The sequence below is a fragment of the Python bivittatus genome, unplaced genomic scaffold, assembly GCF_059951505.1.
Source record: "Python bivittatus isolate LINGU-HERP-01145 unplaced genomic scaffold, Pbiv_v1 ctg000160_np1212, whole genome shotgun sequence".
Lineage (NCBI taxonomy): Eukaryota > Metazoa > Chordata > Lepidosauria > Squamata > Pythonidae > Python > Python bivittatus.
Window position 1 is genome coordinate 745074 of NW_028277076.1, and position 19310 is coordinate 764383.

Genomic DNA, 19310 nt, shown 5'->3' on the forward strand with positions numbered 1-19310 from the left:
GGACCGGGAGGCCTCTGCTAACTGCGGAGCATGACCTTGTTAAACTTTATAGAGCCACGGAGCAGCATCTTTTCCTGAATTTTAATTCCCTTAATTAATTGCCTGAAGTTTGTGCTGTTTATTAAACACTTGGAAATTCACGGGACCAATTCCAGCGCGGAGATTAATCGGGAACAACGTGGAGTGGGCACGAGGGCGATTTATTCATCCACCCAGAGCTTTGCTCCCCACTTTCAAAAACCCGGCCAAGCATCAGAGCGGAGGAAGGGGCTGATATTTCCTCAGACCCCCGACCCGCCAACCTGGGGCTGATGAGGAAGGCGAGAATGAAATGGCTGCATACTAAAGGAGAGCGATGGCCATTATTTCTCCCATGCTCCATTTTGCCTGTTAAATTTTGGCCTGTCATTAAAGACTTCTGGAGGGATGGGGGCATCTTTTCTGAAATCAGTCTTTGCCAGCGTCTGCTCCCACCTCCCCCGTCCTTTGCTGGCTGAGTTCCTTTTAACTGGGATTATTGGGAACGGGATGTTGGACTTCCTTCATGAAAAACAAGTGCTCTGCCACCAAACTAGGTTGCCCTGGGAAAAACTGTCCTTTTTCCTTGGTGGCATTTGAGCCACGGAGGAAGAGAGATCCAGCAATCATTGTCGGTCAGGTTAGGGCTAGGGAGCCTCCATATTCAGGGGCAGTCTATCACTGAAATAGCTCCTTGTGTGAGAGAGACTGGTGGGAAAGAATTCCCGACCCACTTGTGGGGCTTCTAGTTGGAGTCTTCGGAGCACAAATCTGTGCACACCTGGGTAGAGCTGAGCTGGCCGTGGGGGGTTTCCGTGCATGCTGTGCATTTCCTCTTGGTGCAGCCCCGCTGACCCCGCCTCGCGCCAGACCTCCTCCTTCCCCGCCTGGTGGGATGCCAGCGATCGCCGGGGAACGGAGCAATTCTGCGTAGGAAAAGGCGGGCAGAGGAGCGTTGCCTGTTGGAAGGAAAAGAGGCGAAGTTGCTGGGTGTGTGTGCAAGGAAAGTTAACTGAAGCAAAATGGACAGAAAGCAAGAAGTCCTCGAAGCAAAACTTTGCAAACCGAAAACAGGGCCTTTGAACGAGGGGCCAGAACGGTGTAGTCTCTTGGCCTGGAGCCAGAAGCTCCCCCCCCCATCCCGCCGTCTGCTATCCTCCCTCTGCAACTCCGGCCAAATTAGTGAGACGGTTGCAGCCCCCCGCATAATCTCGGAGCCCTTCGCCTCCCCTCTGCCGCACCTGGCTGCAAGCGAGGCACACACCGGAGGCAGAGGGGCAGCAGATGGCAGCGGCCGAGGCAAGGCAAACAGGGTGCAATGTGGCCCGGGACACCACCAGGTTGGGCCGGAGGTAGCCCCTGGGATGGTGCCGGGCACAGGTCTCCGACCGCTTGCTTCAGCTGGCCGAGGGCCTGAGAGCAGAGGGACGATGCTCGCAGCTCTGGCACAGCCCAGCCCTGCTTCTTATCTCCCTGCCAAGGGGGCAGAGGCCTCCCGCCCGCCACGGGGGGCTGTCTGAAGCCCCCGTGACGATGCAGTCGGTTCTGCCTGGGATTCTCAGTTGTGTGAATGGTCAGGACATAGCTGGATAAGCATGCCTGTGGGTAGCATGCAAGGCGCAGGTTGGAGGCTCTCCCACGGAGTGAAGGAATCTCTCCTCCCTCTCGAGGGTGTGAAGTGGCCTTCCTTCCCTGTTTAGGTGTTGGAGCAATATTGTGTTCTTGGGCATCTTCAGGCGTGTTCCTGAAGGGGGGCGGAGAGCAGGAGGGAACAGCATCTTTTCAGCGATGCTGAGCTTGGAGAAACGTGGGATACGTAGGCTGCAGAATGTCGGATATGCCAAAAAGCACAGCGCTCTTCATTTGTTGATGTTTGTCGGGAGCCAGAAAATCAGATGCACGCTTATATCCCAGCCAGGTTTTCTGTAAGCTCAGAGATTTGCTGGTGGACGAGTCACTGACAGCTATTATGACAGCACCGAAGCGGGATGTCCTAGCAGCACAGAAGTAGCCTGTCTGAAGAATTTTGCGAATTGTCACTTTCTGAACCTACAGTGCAAAATGTAACGCAATTATCCTTAAGGCTCCATTTTTTCCCCTTGTTTTGCAATGCGGTTCTCTGATCCAGAGGGACCCACCGAAACATAGATATTCGTGAAAACAACTTGCCAGGCTTGCGGAAATACATGCAACAAAAATGCATGTGTAGGGACGAGGAGCATTGCAAATGTGCGTGAGAGGCAATGGGCAAGTAAAGATCCACGCCCGTTTTCAGCTGAAACCCAGGCTCAGACTGCAGGCACTGTATTCGGACTTGCGAGACAGAGGCCTTGAGAGAAGCTGAAATGGAGAGCTTTGCCCTTGGCTCCTGCCCGAGCATATCTGTGAACACCCGGGCACGCCAGGTGGCCATTGCTGGAGAAGCTTTGCCTGTTCGGGTCTTGGAGAGAAAGTGAAGGAGCCCCAGCCAACTCCCCCGAGCAGAGGATTGCCCGAGCATGTGCCCAGTGCCAGCTCTTTGCCTCTCTGGGGGATTGCTCTGCCACCCGCTCACTTATGGTCTTGGCCCTGGAGGCCCCTCATGGGGCTCGGAGTGCTCGCAAGATCCAAGCCCAGAGCTTCATCAGGCCCTCTGCCCTTTTTGGTGCCTGGGGTGGTGCGAACTGAGCAAAGTGCAGGGGGTTGCCCTTCCTTGGAGCGATGGAGTTCGAGTCCCATCAGGGAGCAGAGTCTCCCCAGAGCTTCCAGCAGAGTTGTTTTTCCCAGCCAGAGCTGAAGATGTCAAAAGTTGAACCCAGGTCCAGCAGCAGCCCTTCCTGCAGCAAGGGCCCTCCAGCAGGAGCCTTGAGAGTCCCGTCGCCCTGGCATCTCGCAAGAGACGCCCTTGCAGGCTTCCCTGCTTCACAAACGATCCCCCTTTCGTCTCTCTCGCTCCCAGACTGGTGATGCGCAGCTGTTCCCCCAGAGGGCAGCAGAGGCACAGGCCGTCTGGATCCAGGGGACTTGGGAGAAGTTTTTCCTGGTTAGGGCGACTCTTTCTTCCCCTCCTGCCCTGCCAAGGGACAGCCGAGATGGAATAGATTGTGTTTACAACTTCCTGCCAGAGGGCCCTTCTCTGGGTACCTCGACTTTGCCAGTATTTGGAGTGGGGAGCCCTGCTGGCCCCTCCATGGCTGGCCTCCTCTTGCTGATCAGCTGCCTCTGAACCAGGGGGAGCTGTTGCAAGGTCCGTGTCCTCAGTGAGGAGCATGCCAGGAGCATGCTGGGCAGGCAGTTGCAGATCTCCTGGACGTGAATGCTCCAGCCCACGGAGGTTGTGCATCGAGCAGTTGAATACCTCGCCCTGTGGGACTCTGTGCAAACCCAACCGCTGCCTTGGCCAAAGAGCTCGAAAGAAGCCCCAGAACCCCGGTGTGCAAAAGAGCAAGCTGGGCGTGCCAAGGGGGGCCTGAAGGCTGACATGGGGAGGATGCTGAGGGAGGCCCTCAAGGAGCCCATTTGTGGAGGGGACTGAAATCCTGTGAGTGTATTTGTGGGCCTGTAAAGTATTTAAAGGGCTTCTTTTCAAGAATCTGGAAAATGGGGGGGGGGGTGTCCCTCAGTAAATGGGGACATCTGCTTTCACTTGGGGAGGTTATCCCACAAGAAGGATTGAGCCCCCCCCTCCAGATGGGAAACAGAGGATCCGGATTCTCTCCTCCGTCTGGGCCACCTTGCCATCATAAAGCGTTTCCTTTCATACCGGAGCAGCCCAGCCCCTGCCAGAACCCTAATTCCTCCCAGATGACTTTTTTCCTTTTATGGGAGGCCAGATCAAAATGGGGGGGTAGTGGGGGCAGGCCCGTTGTGTGGTGGTCTTTGAGATGGGGAAAGAGATGTTCACGCTTGAGATTCGTACCAGATGCTGTTTCCAATGTTCAGAGCAGGGTTTTGCGTTTGGAAAGGAGCTCCAGCCTCATGGGGGGGGGGGGCAAAAGAAGAAGACCAAGAGGTGGGGGGTGGGACCCCCAGGCAGCTGCAGAGAGCCGGGCTCGGGGGCACACAGGGCCGCGTTCCGCTCTTCCTCGCGCGCCGGGGGGAATGCAAAGAGCTTCTGAAGGCATCAGGGCCATCGGTCTCGGGTTTTCCCTCTTGGCCGCCTTCGCTTGTGGACTGAGAGGGCAGCCCCCTCTGGCCTCCCCCCTTTGCTGCACCAAGCAGATCTCGGGCCCCATGAGGTGTTATGTTTGCCGGCTGGGGTAGGGCTGGGGGGATGAGATGAGCAGGAGAAGGGGCTTCCTGGCTCCAAAACAGATGGAGGGGGGAACAAAATTGTGCTTGCTGCAAGGAGGGAGGGGATTCTGGCCATCTTTTCAGATGGAAAAACACCCCCTGCCCCAGGTGTCTGGCATTCACAGCCACGGTGTCTGGATTGCGCTGAATTGCTCTGCCTTATCGGCCTCTGAGAGTTGGTCGGTCAGTGGGCGAGAGTTGCAGCAGAGAGGATCCGGCCAAAGGTCTGCCTGGCCGCGTCTTCGGCCTCCCACGCAGGGAGCCGCCGGGAGGGCTGGCAGCCCAAGGCTTCAGGGTCTGGAGAGAATATTGCCTCTGCGCCAGACATCGGGTGCCTCCCTCCTTCCCCGCCTGGCTCAACGGACGGTTCCTCCGGCTTCCGCCCCACTTTGCAGGTCTCCACGCTGGAATTCACTTGGCTTTTGGTGCTGCTTCTTGGGGCTGACGGGGCCTCGGAGCAGATTCAGAAGGTTGGAGAGCAGCCGCCCTGGAAGGGCACGTGGCCCTCCACGCCTCCTTTTTCAAAAACGTGGGGACTGCTGTCCCAAGCGGCCGTGGGGAGCCTGTGCTGGGGCGAGACCGTGTGATTCCCTCAAGTCTTTCTGCCATGAAGAAGCAGGGTTGGGGTACCTCCGAGGTGGCGTGGGGGGATGCTCCCAGAAGGAGACAGGTTTTCACAGTGATCTTTTTCAGAAGGTTTTTAGAGCTGCTGCTAGGAATGCCTCCCCCGACCTCCACACCCCAGAGGCTCTGGGGGCTGGGCAGTGGGCTTCATGGTATGGGGGGCAGCTCCCCCCAAACAGAGCGAGCCCCCCCCCCGGTGTGCCACTGGTGGTGCTGGGGACGTTACAGCCTGGTGCTTTCAGAGGGTTTGGACAGTTCTTCAGATTAGCCACCGCTGCACTTTGTGGGATGAAAATGATGTTAGGCTTCTGAAAAATAGGCACGGGGGAAGCCAAAGATGAGGCTGAGGTTCCTCGAAGGGGTGTGGGGGGCCCTGAGAGCCGCCCTTCACGCCCTTCCTGACTTTGGCGCAAGCAGCTGGGTGCGGCCTCTCGGCTGGCCCTGGGGCAGCCGCTCCCTCCCCGCTCAGCCTCCTCTTCGGCCGGCTGGGGGCCAGAGGGCCAGGGAGTCCCTGTGACCCAGCTGCCCACTGGATGGCTTGCCTTGACCCGCACGCCATGCGCGGAGGAGCTCTCCGGCCTGAAGAAAGTTTCCTGGGATTCTTTCAGCGCAGCTCAAAACCTGGCATGGATTATTTGGAGACGCCAGCGCCTGAGCAGCGGCAGAGGGGTTTCCTGCCTGCCCCCCCGCCCCCCGGGGGAGGGCTCTCAGGAGATACCAGAGGGCTGACACCAGCACAGGCAGCTCTTCCCGCAGGAGCTGGGAGTAGAACCTCCATGCTCAGGAGCAGCCTACCTTAAAGCGGCAGCAGCTTTTCGGTACGAAGAATAGAAGAAAGGCTGCTGCCGTTGTGTCCCTCCCACGGGCTCCTTGAGGCACCTAGCCGGCCTCCGTGGGGCTTCATTTTGACCAGCCTGGTCCAGCAAAGGTCTTGTTCCCCTTTTGCTGTGCCAGCCTCCATCCCCGCCCCTTGGTCATCACCTGCTTTGTTTCTGTCCCATGCGCACCACGTTCTGTGAAAAAGCGACTTGGGAATAAAAGGGACCAGCCGGCCTCCAGCTGCAGGCCTCTTTCCTGACGAATGTCGAAAGGCAGCCGGGCACACTGGGTCCAGCAGGAGCATTCGGGTTGGCTGGGCCAAAGGCCCTGTTTGCCCCCTGCAAGAACGGGGTGGGGGGCCTCTGAAAGCCGAGGGTTTGCTCGGAGGGCGCTTTGAGGGCGGCCAAGGGCAAGGCTGGTGTTTTCTGGTGGAGCTGCTTCCTGGCAAGGGAGGGCCAAGCAGAAGGGGCAGAGGGCCCCTGGAAGAAGGGAGGCGAGGCGAGGTGAGGGCGGGCAGCGGGCAACTGGGCGTCCGGAGGCTCTCTTCCCCAGCGTCCTTCTGCAGCAGCCAGAATCCAGCCCGGGGCTTCCTCCCGCCCCAACTTGCACGCTTTTCCAAGCTTCCTTCCTTTTCCCGGTTCCTCAGAAGCTTATCTTTCAAGGGGGTGGGAAGGGAAGGGGAGAGGAGAGGAGAGGAGGGGAAGGAACCGCGGGCTGATTCTCCTCCGGAGCTCCCTCGTGGCTGGGCTGATGTTCGCCTTTCGGGAACCCCCGGATCGCTCCTGTTGCTTCAGGGCCCCCTTCCCCGGGGCTTGCCCTGCTTTGGCCACCTTGTGCTGCTAGCGGAGAAAGTGGGGACGCGGGAGGGGAGATGTCGATGAATGGCCGGAAAAGTGGCGGGAGACCCTCGTACTACTACCGCCTGCTCCGGAGGTCGCGGCTTCAGAGGCAACGGAGCCGCTCACGGAGTCGCAGCAGGCCCTTCAACAGGGGTAATTACCTTTTTCTCCCGGGTGTTTTTTTTGCGGGGGGACTGAAGTCAGTCAGACTGGAGTTAGAAGTGCTGATTATTGCTTTTCCTTGGAAAGTAAGCCCGGGGGACTCAGGAGTCAGGAAGGAGAGAAGCAAAGGAGCCGCGGGAGATCTGGCTCCTTTGGCCCCGGAGCCTTTGGGGAAAATCGGGTTCTGGGGGGCCGGGGGCTGAAGGCCTCTTCAGGGCATCCAGAGGAAGCTGGTCCTGCCGAGGACGGTTGTGCTGTCCTGCGGGCTGGACGACACTAAAGATGCTGGAAGTGACCAAGTGTTGTGGGTGAACCAGGTTCGTCCTTACGCAGAGCTCAGCTCTGGGCAGATCATCGTTATTCCGGATGACAAGAGCTCTTAAGCCTGTGGTTAAAGGGGACGCTGCAACGCGCTGCTCGGGAGGCGGCCCTCGAGAGCTTCCCTCGGTGCCGAATTCCCTCAGTTGGCGCCTGGCGCGCTCTCGGCCACCACGTAACCGGGCAGCCTCCTCTGGGCCCCGGGCAGAGTTCTGCTCGCCAGCGGGAAAGCTCTCCCCGGCTTGGGGCCGGGGGCCAGGCCTTGCTTTCCGGCATATTTGAGGAGGGGGCGAGGGCGGCGCGCGATGACCCGGAATGCCTCGGTGAGGGAGGCGCTGCTCCGGGCCTGGCCGGTTGGAGGCGGCGACCCGGTAAGTCGGACCAGCCGGGGACTGAGCTTGGTGGGCGCGGGAGGATTCGGACTCGGGGCACGAAAGGGCGATGCTTTTTGCACCTGTCTCAGTCCAAGGGCAGGAGAGAGTCCCGGTTTACTTTTCCTCCTCCTGCTTCGCTGCTGGGGGCGTGGCTGGCGAGGGGCCCGCGATGGCCACGGCAGAGGCTTTTCCAAGTGAGCGGCGTGGTCCTCTCTGCCCTCCCCCCTCCCTGCCCCCTTCACTCATTCCACTCCAGGCAGCAGCTGACCCAGTTGCAGTGTTAAAAATAAGCCTGCTTCTGCGCCTTTCCTTCCAGGACCCCGAGCGCTCATCATCCCAGCCGGCGCACACGTGAAGGCAGGCAAAACCCGAGCGAGTTTTCTGTTTCAGCTTGGCCCCATTTCTTTTCTTTTTCTTTTTAACTTTAGTTTCCGCAAGTGCATTTCTTTCGATCACCCTTCCGTGTGGCTCAGGCAGGGCTGCCACGCTCACATCTCCTGATGGAGACGCCGGACTCCAGACCTTCTGCAGAGCTGGAGAGCCGCCACTGAGTTGCGGTCTTTTGCCACCCAGACCCTCTGTCCATCTGGCCCTTCCTGGAGGTGCTGGGGTTGGACTGATGACTTCTGGCCTCCCGAGCAGGGCTTGACCATTTAGACGGCCACTGGGCAGCCTTCTGTGTCCATCTGTATTTTACCCATCCGTCTAAGAGCTGTATAGATATCACAATATGGTTCATCCTGAGAATGTGTTAAACTCAGAAGTTTTACCCTTGGGAGGGGGGATTGGCCTATTATGTGAACCAAACCAGACAGGTTAGTTTAAGATTTGCTGTTCAGATAGTCCTTGACTTACAACCATTCGTTTAGCGACTGTTCAAAGTTACCTGTATGGTTCGAACCCAGACAGTGAGTTAATTCCAAACCGGGGTACACCTGTTCAGTAAATGCAGCCTGTATGTGAGAGCAGGAGAGCACTGTGCACCGAAAGAGCATGCCTGTAAGCTAAGCGCAGTGCAGTCTCCCAGGCGTGCCCACATCCTGGAAGCTGCTTGTAGATCTGCCAGTTTATGCCGTCAAGGGCACGAGCAGGGGAGAAAGGAGGTGCACCCCCAGCGGCTCCTCTTTCCCAGCTCCCTCTGAATCATCCCTGGGGTGAGTTGGTGAGGGAGGGAAGAAAGGGCTCCTTTCTCACCGAAGGGAAGAATCCCAGCCATCTCGGGGGGCTGGACGGGGACCGAACGGAAGCCCGGTCAGTTTCATAACAGCAGCAGGAAAGCTGCCACTGTGCAGAGATCAGAGACGTGGCATTGGCTAGCTCCCAGGGGGCAGGCTGCGTTTGGGTCGTGGGGCATGGACGCCTTGGCCTCTCTTCTGCCATCCTCTCTGCCCTGCGCGCTCATGAATCTGGCAGCCTCTCCAACCGGGGCATCTCCGCACATGTGGATGTCAACTCCCAGGATTTCCCAGCCAGCCTAGCCTAGCTGAGCACCCTGGGGGCTCTAGTCTGCACATTTGGAGAAGGCCAGTTGGAGGAAAGGCTTCCCAGGGCGGGAGTCCCCCTTTGAGAGGCTGGATCCAGCCAGTGAAGCCCAGCCTCAGTGCCCGCTCTCTCCTGGCGTCTTCCCGAGCTGGACTCAGTGAGCAACCACCGGTGGGCAGTGGGTTGCGCAGGTCTGCTTCCCCCGTCGTCCTCCGTTGCCCGCAGCACTTTCCAAAATGCCAGGAGGAGGAGGGGCACCAGAATAATGCAGCTTTTCCTTCTCTGCAAATATTGGGCAGGGTGTGTTTGTCAGCTCTGTGGTGGGTCTGTTTCCCCTGCAAGTCTTTCCTCGAGTCGCTGCTGTTCTTTGGGAGTTTGGCTTCTGGCTCTCCTGGCGAATGAAAGCTTCTGCAGATAAGGCTGTTTTGTCTGGACAGGCTCGTCCTGCCGCAAGGAGGCTGAGGCCGGGGCTTGCGCTCCAGCTTCTCCGGAAAGGGCACGGAGTTGCTTCAGGCAGTTGGTGTTTGTGAGCGCCAGGCGAGGGGAGGGAGCCCCGGTCGTGGCTTGTCAGAATGCCTGCAACTCCTCCCGCCAGGCCTCCCCGGGAAGAAACGAGGAGCAAGATCAGGGGTGGCCAGGGCTTCTGGACTGGCCTCCTGTGTTTAAATAATGCTGTAACGGGAACCTCTGGCTCGGGGGGCGCAGGGGGCACGAGGGCCGGGAGAGGCTTGTGGCTTCCATGGGAGGACCCCTCCCTCCTTCTCCCTTGGCCTGACCCCAGAGAACTGGAAGCAAGGTCGCCGCAGATTAGAAGGTCTGGGGCATGTTGATTTAGTCAGGGTTGCTCTTAGAAAAGGACGGAAAAGAAAAGAAGCGTTCTTGGCACTCTGCTCTCTTTGGGAGCCAAAAGGAGAGGCTGTGCTAAAACTGGGCCGGCCGCTGTCCTCTGCTGTAGGGGCCATCCAGCCGCCCACCTTGCCCCGAAGCATGGAGACCCACCCACTGCCACTGGGACCTGCCTCCTCACCATCCCGTCGGGTTGGGATGCTTCCAGGGCCTTTGGGTTGCCATAGCAACCCGTAGCATTCATCTCTGATGATTAAACAGTATCCATGGCAACAGAGTGAAGAGTTTGGGAGTTCACCCGGTTTCTACCTTTGCCACCTCCGGCACTCGGAGCCGATGGTCTCAGAGGAACCATTCAGCTCTCCGAGGCGGCCTGGGGAGGAGGCCTTCCGAGGGACCTGGCAGGACGCCAAGGGGCAGGCAGGGTGGGGGCCCCAGTTCCAGGGAAGAGCTCCTCTCGGCTCGAGCTCTTCTAAAGTCCGTTTGGACGCGCCAAGTCACAAGCGGCCTTGGAAAACACAGCCGTTTCTTGGCAGCGGTCGCCCTACTTCCGGCCGAGGGGAGCCCACCGCCTCCTGGGGCAACCGGTGCCACTGGCAAAGAGCTCTCAAACTTCGGAAGTGTGAGCGGTTGGCTAAAATCCACTTTCCTGCAATTGGCTCCTGCCTGCCCCCATCTGCCCTTCATCGAGCTGATGGTCATGGTCACCTTTCTCTTCTCCAGGCCAAAGGTGCCCAGCTCCTGCAGCCATGGCACGCTTCCACTCTTGCCCACTTCCACACGTGTTCGGGGTAGGCCCACCCCATAACATGCCCCTTTTAAAAGTAATCCGGAAGGGAAAATTCATTCATCCATCCATCCATCCATCCATCCATCCATCCATCCATCCATCCATCCATTCCGTACATAGACATTGCTAAACACAGAGTAATCCAGTCTTGCTGGCCTCCCATCCTTCAAATTCTGCACCTGGGAGGAGCTCATTTGGCGCTGCACAGCCACGGTAGCATCTACGCAGGCCGGCTCAAAACCCTTTGCTGTCCCAGATGGAAATGTTAATATTGCACGCACACACACCCCCGCATCATTTTCCTCCCCTTTCGCTCTTTTTCTCTTGCTCAACTCCCCAGAGGAGTTGGGGTTTTCTTTTCCTCGCATGGAGCAAGAAAGCCAAGGATCCGTTTAGGAAATTTGGGAGGTGGGGGGAATGAGCCAAACAGCCCCCATCCCAGCAAGCTGGGGAACAGATTGCTGTGCTCCTTCCAGCGTCCCACCGTGCCCGTCTCGGTAACCTTCGGGGAAATGAAGCAAACTGTAATCTCCGGCGTGGGGAACATGGATAGGAAGAGAGGCAAAGCTGCCAAAAGCCAGGGAGATTTTTCACCCTGCTCGAATCTGTCTGGATGGAGGGAGAGGGCGCTTTTTCTCGGAAAAGGAAAAAGCAGTTTGGGAACGGTTCCCGCTCAAAAGCTGCTATTTCCCTGCGTCTTTGCTATAAACAGATGTTCTCTCTTCCCCCCTCCCCGTAGATGAAACACAGAATCTCTTTTCTTACCAAAATGACTTATTTATTAAATCCTGCCAATAAAATATGGATGTTATTTATCTCGGTCAGAGAGGGCCTGGGTGAGCAAATCTGCCATTGCCGGCTGCCCACTTTCAGCGCTGGTGTTGGCATCTTTCTCTTCCTTTCTTTAGCCTCTCTCAGGTGAAATCGAAAGCGGCATTGAAGTATCTTTCGGGGGGAGATAAAAACTGACCTCAGGCCCCGGCTGATGAAATGGTCACCGGCTGCCTCTCCTCCGCGCCATGCGGCTCTGGGGGGCTGGAAATGAGACCCCTTGCTGAACAGGCCGGCGTGGGCCTGAAGCACACAGCGCGCCCCCTTCCTGGGCCTTCCAGCTGAACAGGGGGGCATGTTTTCTGCTTGTCGGGCAGCTTTTGCATCTCCTTGGACTTCCTTCATTGACCACCCTTTCTAGCTGAGCATCCCTGCCGCCCTGTCTGGGAGTTGTACCTCTCTTGCCAGGGCACGTGTACAAGAGCCTCTCCCCCAACCCAGACCGTGGACCCTCCTCTCAGGCAGACCGCAGCCCCCAAAACGAGGACTTTGCCCACCCGCTTCGGGCCCTGCGTTCCCTGCCATCTGAAGCAGGGCGGCCCTGGTTTCCCTTTGCCAGCAGCCTTGCCAGTCTCCAGGGCCCAGGAGTCACACTTCCAGGTCAAGCGGTGCCGCGGTGTCTCTTGGCCTAGAATTTGCCTGGAGTCTGGCTGTGCTGCACCGGGGAAGGCGGGTGGACAAGTAGGATTCCCACCCCAGCAGATAACTGAAGCTCACCAGTGGCCTTTCTCCTTTCCGGCGGGGGAGCCCAACCAGAAACTTTCCAGCTGTCTGGGGAGCCAACCTGGACTTTGCTGTCAAAGCCAGCGACCGCCTGGGTCCGCTTGTCATGTGGCAGGTGGAGGGGGAAGCGTGACGTGCTGAGAGATTTGATCATTTTTTAATAATTCCCCTCCCAACTGCAGGGGAGAAAACAGATGTTCGAGTCACAGTACTTCATTAGCAAGATGAATTAGGTCATTGGCATGGTCTTGGCTCAGATTCATCTGCGCAGTAGGCCAAAAGACCTGACTTTGAGGTTGGGAAGGAATAAAACGTTGCAGATGGTGGCAGCTAGCTGGGCGGAAGAGGCACGGCCAGCCGGGCAGACCCCAGGAGACCAGTGCTGAAAGCAGGAGCTGTGTCGGGCTTCAGCTGCTGAGATCCCAGCCCACCTTGGCTTGGGGTCTTGTCCCCGGGGGAGCAGGTTGCTCCGCTCTGGGGGTAGAAAAGGTTGACTTTTCTCTCCAGGAGGAGAGCAGGCTGTCTGGGTCTCAGTGGGCAAACGGCTTGGCTTCCCCTGAGATCGAAAAGCGGCGAAGGTCAGTCACGCGAGGGGTAAGAGTTCCTGCGTTTGCGAAATGTCTCCTGTCCACCTCCTGGAGGGACAGGCCCTCTGGCTCCTGCCCCATGCTTATTCATTCTCAGGCCTTCCACAGAACTAGAAGCTTGGCTGGTTAGATTCAGAGATCCTGTGCTATGGTTGTGGAGGAGTGGAAGAGAAGGGGATCTATTCTGTACAGGTATTCCCCGTCCCCCTGCTTTTGGAATGTGCCAGTGGACAGGGAGAACGCTGTTTGCTTGCCTGAACTGCTCTGCCTGCCTCCCGCGGTCTGGGATCCACTCGCTAGGAGAAGAGGGCACTCCTGGTGGACTGGCCTTGGCACGGCCCTTCCTTCCTGCGTCCTCATCGGCCCTTGCAGTTTTCAGGCAGAGCTTTCAGCTTCAGGGAGACCCACAATCCGAGGCCGTTCTGGAGGTTCCTTCCTGAGTGGAAAATCAGAGAAAGTGTTGGAGTTTTAAGACGAAATTTTGTTCTGGGGAGGCAGAGGGAGAATCCAGGCCCCTCTGATCTCCACCCTGTGCCAGTCCAGAGCAGGTGCCCGTCTGCTTTCTTGCGTGAGTTGGAAAAGAGGTGCTGGTGCCCTCTGGTGAGACAGAGACCTCATTTCCTCTGGAATCTGGAGCGCTCGGCTCAGCGATCTGCATTCCAAGAAGCAGGAAACGGTGTGAGGGAGAGTGGGAATGGGTGGGTGAATGTCCTGGGAGCGCTGATCCTAGCGGGACCATTTGACAGAGGAGAGGAGGAGAAAGGAGGTCATCTTTTAGGAAATGTAAATGGTGCCGGATTTCATTGTGATTCCGAGAATGTAAACAAAACCTGCCCAGGTGTGGCTCGCAGGATTGCTCTCATGTCTGAACTTGACTTCAGCGAGAGCTGGGAGAGAGATTGATTTGCATTTTACCTTCCAAACCAGAAGCAGAGCTTAGACTGTTGTTGTTTATCACTTTTCTGCGCTTTCCAAGTGCAGTTTGCTCAATCAAAATCTGTAAGAGGTGTTTTAGTGGAAATGCACGTAGACGAGTCCTGTCGATTGGAAGATGCGTGTAGGTAGGAAAGCACACACCAAAAGCATGCACGCAGTGAGAAATGGGGCCACGAATGCTTAGAGATGCCCATATGGACTTTGAAGAAGTGCAAACTGACCAGAAAACAGAGTAAAAGAATGCGGAGTTGACAAAGATGAGACCCTGCCCTTTTTGGGTGATCAAAATCTGTAAAATCTGTGGGAAAGGGTGTACTGTGCCCCTCCCTCCAGCTCCCCGTTCAGATTTTTCCATGGAAGGCTTCCAGTGAATTGACAGTAACTATATTTGGCCACAGAGCAATTTGCAATAAAGATCCTTGCCTTGATAATTGTCAGTATAAAGAAGATGCCGCCGAGGTCTGTGAACTTCCAGGCAGTTCTCCGCCCAGGAAGGGGAAATGGGATGACATTTTTTTCCTACCGGCCCCTTTTCCCTTGCACAATAGCTCTGCTTCCAGGGACTGTAAATGTGCCGAGGACAAATTCTTTCCAAAGAACCTGTGCAAAAGTAAAAACCTCCCCTTTCCTGTGGCTGTTTTGGTTTGGAGCCCAAAGCTGCACAGATGACACTTCAGAGGGAACCACCTGAACTCATTTGAGGTGATGCAGTTCCTTTGGTGAGGTGGGGGTGTGGCCAAGGCAGGACAGGTAAATCCAGTTCCACCTGGCTCTGCGGAAACACCGCCCCTTGCAAAGAGATCCAAGGGTGTCAGAATCCTTCTGCCAATGGATTGCCCGGAAGGGAGGCATCAGATGACGGGGAGACCATTTTTCATTGGCCAGGCAGCTTTGGAGGAGAATCGGGGTGCCTGTGTGTCTTCTGGCCTTCCTCGCCTCCTCTGAGCTCCCCTGAGCCGACAGCTGGTGGACTTGCTCCAGGAAGCCCCGGGGCTGGGCCTTTCCTTCCAGCCCCTGGATCTCCCGCGGCTGCCCGTCCTCTGCCACCCTCCGCTTGGCCCAGAACCCCGTTCCATCACCCAGTGCGGTCACCCTCTCCCGCCACGAGGCTCTCTTCGAAGCCGCCCAGCCCGTCATGGCATGTGGGTTTCTGACAGGCTCCGCTTCGCCTTCGGTGAGTCATCCTCCAGGGGCACCTTAGGAGCAGGGCGAACTTTGCAGAGGCAGGGGTCCCCTCCCCGCCGGGCTGGCGTGGGCCGGCCAAGGCCTCCGTCGGCTTCTCTGGGGCCTGTAGGGACAGATAACCGTGTTCGGCTGCCTCCACGGCAGGTGATGCTCCGGACCATCTCGGGGGCTGGGGAGGGGAACCCGTTGGAGGTGCAGGTCAGAAGCTGCTTCGAGGCGGAATTAGGAGGGCGCCCAACTCTTCCCCCTTGAGGCCAGGCCCTTGCCGCTTTGCCCATCAAGAGCCCGTCTGCCACGGGGACAGCTCCGTTTACCCCCTCGAGCACAGCCCCCGTCAGACTCCCACCTAAGCAAGAATCCAGGAGGGTCCCCAGGGAAGCCCACAGACATTTCGGCGTCCTCTTTCTGAAACGTTACTTTCTGCTTTTCGTGCGACTATGTTTCTGTTTCGGTTTGTTTGGTCTTTCTGGATTTTTTCCTTTTTCGTTTCCTTTTTTTGTTTGTTTTGCGCTCTTTAGCGGAGTTTGCAAAATGTTGCCCGGCTCTTCAGCAAAAAGATACTAAGTTAAAGATGTTGGTAATCCGCGAAGGGAGATAGCGAGCGTTCCCCAAATGAAAAGGCTTCCATTCCTTGGGGTTGGCTGGGCGGCTGGGAGGGAAATACCACTCAAAAATGCCGCTTTGTGAAATCCCCCCCAAGTAACGGTGCCTGGCAGGAGGGAAAGGAAGGGTCAGGGTTAGGGGTGGGGGCTGCGTGTTTTTGGTCTTTGCCGGCTCACGCTCAGAGGCCATCACACACACACACACACACACACCCCTTTGCAGTGGCTTGGAACCAGAGGTAGACTGCCTCTGGACATGGAGGTTCACAGTGCAGCTGCTGTAAAACTACCCTGCCCAACAAATTCTAACCTTTTTATCAAAAGGCTTTATGCTGTCATAGGCACGTCCTTGGGCTGCCAAGGTGGACTGAGTCCTGTCATTAAGGTGCAGGAAATGAGCCTTTTCGAGCATGCCGTACCTGCCCTGGGAAACCAAAGTGGTGCTTGAAAAGGCTAATTATGATCATTAATCGGGTGGCTTCACCGCCGGTGGCTTTTCCAGATGTGGAAGGGCAGTGGCACCCCCCCAGGTGTGCATACTTTTAAAACCAGGTTTGCAGTAGGATCGTTTGATGATCATGTTGGCTTTTCATTTTAAGCTCTTCTTTGTAAGACCTGTTCCACCCCCCTACCCCCCCACCCAGGCTTTCTTTTTTTTAGCCTGTGATTATGGCCAGCCCTTGCAAGCACAGAGAGAGCGGGAAAAGGAATTGCTCCATGCCACAGTCTAAGAAGGGTGCTTGGATGGGCAGGAGGGTGCCCACCGTGGGCACCCAGGATGGGAGGGGTCTGGAGGAGCCAGGTTTTCTGAGGGTGGTCTGAAGGCAGCGGCACGTCCGGCCTGCGCAGGAGAAGGCACGGCTGGGGGTCCTTCAGGCACTGGAGGGGCTGCCCCAGCGATGGACGGCAGCAGGCTTCTTGCTTCCACTGCTGTATTGAGCAGGGTGGGGGGGGTCTCCCTTCCACCTGGGGGGGCTTCTGAAATGCCCAGAGGCAGGCTGGGGAGCAGCCACCGTCACCCTCCGAGACCCCTGATGTGAATCCCAATTTGGGGGATCAGCAGAGGGGGAGGTATCAGCCAGGCAAGGCTTCCAGCAGGATCCGGTCTCCCTGCAGTCCATCGTCTCCTCTCCTCCTTTAAGCAAGCAGACCCTCCTCTGGCATTTCATAGCAATATTGCACATTCATCTGTCCACACCTTGGCGCCAGGCGCTGGCAGATTCGGCAGCTCAGGACATGGGTGGGGTATGGCATCCATGCCTCAGTGACCCACTATTAACTTGAAACCTCCATAATGACACCGGGAGCCTTGGAAACTGGCAAATTTCAACTTCTGGGGAGATGGGATTAAGAGATGCAGCTGCTGGGGTACGCAAAGTCTTCCCACTTGGAGGTTGGCACAAGGGCAGAAAGCAAAGCCAGGTCCCCTTCCAAACCTCTGCCTGCATCCAAGCTGCCTCTGCCATTCAGGCCGTCCTGCACACGTGTGCCTCGGCAAGATGGAAGCTGCTTGCTTTCAAGAGGCATAGCCAAAATGTAATTTCCAAGCCAGGAGCCCTTCCCAGCGATGCCTTCTGAGACTCGAGAGTGCCGCTTGGGTGCACGGCTAATAGAACAGAACAAGAAATTGGGTTTATTGCTGCTGGAGAGTAGGGACTGTCTTCCAGACAACTTGGAGTATTGCAGAAATCTGCATGCGTCTATCCAGCGCCCTGATTTCCAAGGCAAACCCCCCCAGAGCAGCATCAGCACACTGTCTTGGATGGAGGGGGGCTGTCGTCCCCACTGAGGTCACACAATCCTTTTCTGATGGCTGAATGCACAGGAAGCAAGGGTTCCTAAGGATCTCCCTGCAGCCGTTGTTATTGCACTTGTAGAAGGGGTGAGCCAAATTCCCCCCATGTTTTAAAGATTCGGCGCAGGGGGCTTTGTGCTGGCAAAGTGGAAACGGAGCCATTCCGGCCTTTTTGCCAAGTCCTCACTTTGAGAGGAGGATCGTTGGCTGGATGGTTCTTCCTCCTTTCTCCCCCCCCCCGTGCAATTCTCCGGCAGAATTCCAGCTGGGCCTTTCCGGGGGGGGTCATTCTGATCCCTGCCCCGGGAGGGGGAGTCCAGCCAGGAGCCCTCATCCAGCCCCCGCCCTGCTTCCTCCCCAGGGTCGAGGAGACCAGGGTCTGTTCTTTTCTGAGACGCAGTTCTGGGCCTGGCGTGGTGAGAATGCCGAGCCGGGCACGGAATTTGTCTCCTCGGGGGATTCCCAAGAGTGGTTTTGGGAGGAGAAGTCTCAGGTGAACCGCTGCATTCCCGGCATTGCTCAGAGGCCAAGATCGGGGTGGGGGGGTAATTATTTTTCAGGGGACAGCTGAATTCAGAAGGCCCAGATTCACCAGCATTTATTCCAGCTCCTCCTCGTTGATGGCCACTGTGTGTGGGGTGGGTGGGTGGGTGTTTCTTTCGATATGCACCATAATATGCAAAATATTTTTGCCTAAAATAATACTTTTCGGCAAGCATTTTTCACTGATGCCATCCATTAGTGCGTGTTGTATTGCTGGTTACACCTATTTTTGCGTGCACTTTTTCCTGTAACTTTTTTTGGTCCATGCCATGGATTTGGAACTCAGGAGTTTCTCATGAAAATGTGTAGTGGCCAAATTTCTCCTTATTCCTGGAAAACTCTGAAGGGTCCGAGGTCAGGTTATTGGAAAACCCCGGGTTTTGGGGTTAAAGGGGGTCTTTTCAGATGGATTTGGAAAAAGACAGGAAGAGGTAGCGTGGCGTTTGCATGTTGGTTATGGCAAAGGTGGCCGATTGCCCCCCTGCTCCCCCTATGCACGGCCCTTTGTGCCAGACCCTCCTTCCAGGTTGCCTCACCCCCCTGATTGTGAAGCTCTTCCCCCAAGGCCCTCCACTGTTGTGTTTCCTCTACCCCGTGTCACAAGAGGAAGCGTTGTGCTTGGGTGGAAGACTCATTCTGGGCTGTGGGTCGCTGCAAAGACATAATATTTGTGATCAGGCGCGCCTGCTGGTGAAATATTTCACTTGACTAATAGTTAAAAATGTTTAGCGAAGCATGGTGATCTGAGTGCCCCCTCTGTCTTTTTCTCGCCTTTTACGTTCTGGTGCTTTTTCAAGAAATGGAGCGTGTTTTGATTCTGGCAACAGGTGGCTGGCTTTTCTTGGAGACTAGTAAGACTTACTCTCAAGTAAGGCATTGTAGGAGGAGAGCCGCGTTAGACTATGCAGGCAAAGTCAGAAGGAGTCTGGCAGCACCTTTTCCAACTGACACATGTTCTTAAAAGCCGAGCTGCGACTCACGAAAGCTTACGCCTCTTAATAAAATATGTTAGAACAGGCGGTACGGGGCCTCTTCTGCTCCCAAGTACGGATGGCTTCGCATGAGATAAATTAGCCAAGTTAGAACTGGAAGAAGAGATTCTCATAAAAGCTTTCCTGGGCCAGCTTCACCAGTGATGGGTCCAAATCATATTCTGTGCCAGCTGTAAGTATGTGCTGTGGAACAAAATGTCTTTTTTGGGCCCATTGAGAAAAGGAAGGAACGATGGGGAAGATCATCTGAAACTCTGGAGTTCAGATGAGAATTTTGGAACCATCACGAAGTGAAGTATCTGTTTTTCTGGGAACGACGGAGCTGTGAGTCATCAAGTGCTGGAAAACAGTAGGAAGGCCTGCTCCCTTCTTCTCGCTTTGTATTGCGGAAGTATCCTCTTTTATTCTCCGGCACTCCTGTTTACATCCAGCCTGCAGATCTTCCAGCTACTCCACGCTTATTTTCTGCCTGAGTCCCCCCCTCATCTGTTACGAACGTTTAAGCATTCTGTGACATCGCAGCTGGTAGATGCCTAACTGGAGAGAACATGCAGTCTTGGCAGTTTTCAGGG

At 56.4% G+C, this 19310-nt stretch overlaps 1 protein-coding gene across 4 annotated transcripts in view; it reads left to right on the top strand.

Moving 5' to 3' along the window:
* Positions 1-19310, top strand: part of DAB2IP (DAB2 interacting protein) — an 89630-nt gene that overhangs the window by 8021 nt on the left and 62299 nt on the right. The window contains exon 1 of one of the 4 annotated variants that reach the window (XM_088146817.1): positions 6444-6725. The exons of 1 other annotated variant lie outside the window; for it this stretch is intronic. In XM_088146817.1, the coding sequence (XP_088002943.1) occupies positions 6605-6725 (121 nt within the window). In that variant the 5' untranslated portion in view covers positions 6444-6604. Of the gene's footprint in view, positions 1-6443; positions 6726-7302; positions 7424-14493; positions 14796-19310 lie in introns of those variants that run through there. 2 more of the 4 variants (XM_088146826.1, XM_088146820.1) reach the window with 2 other exon arrangements.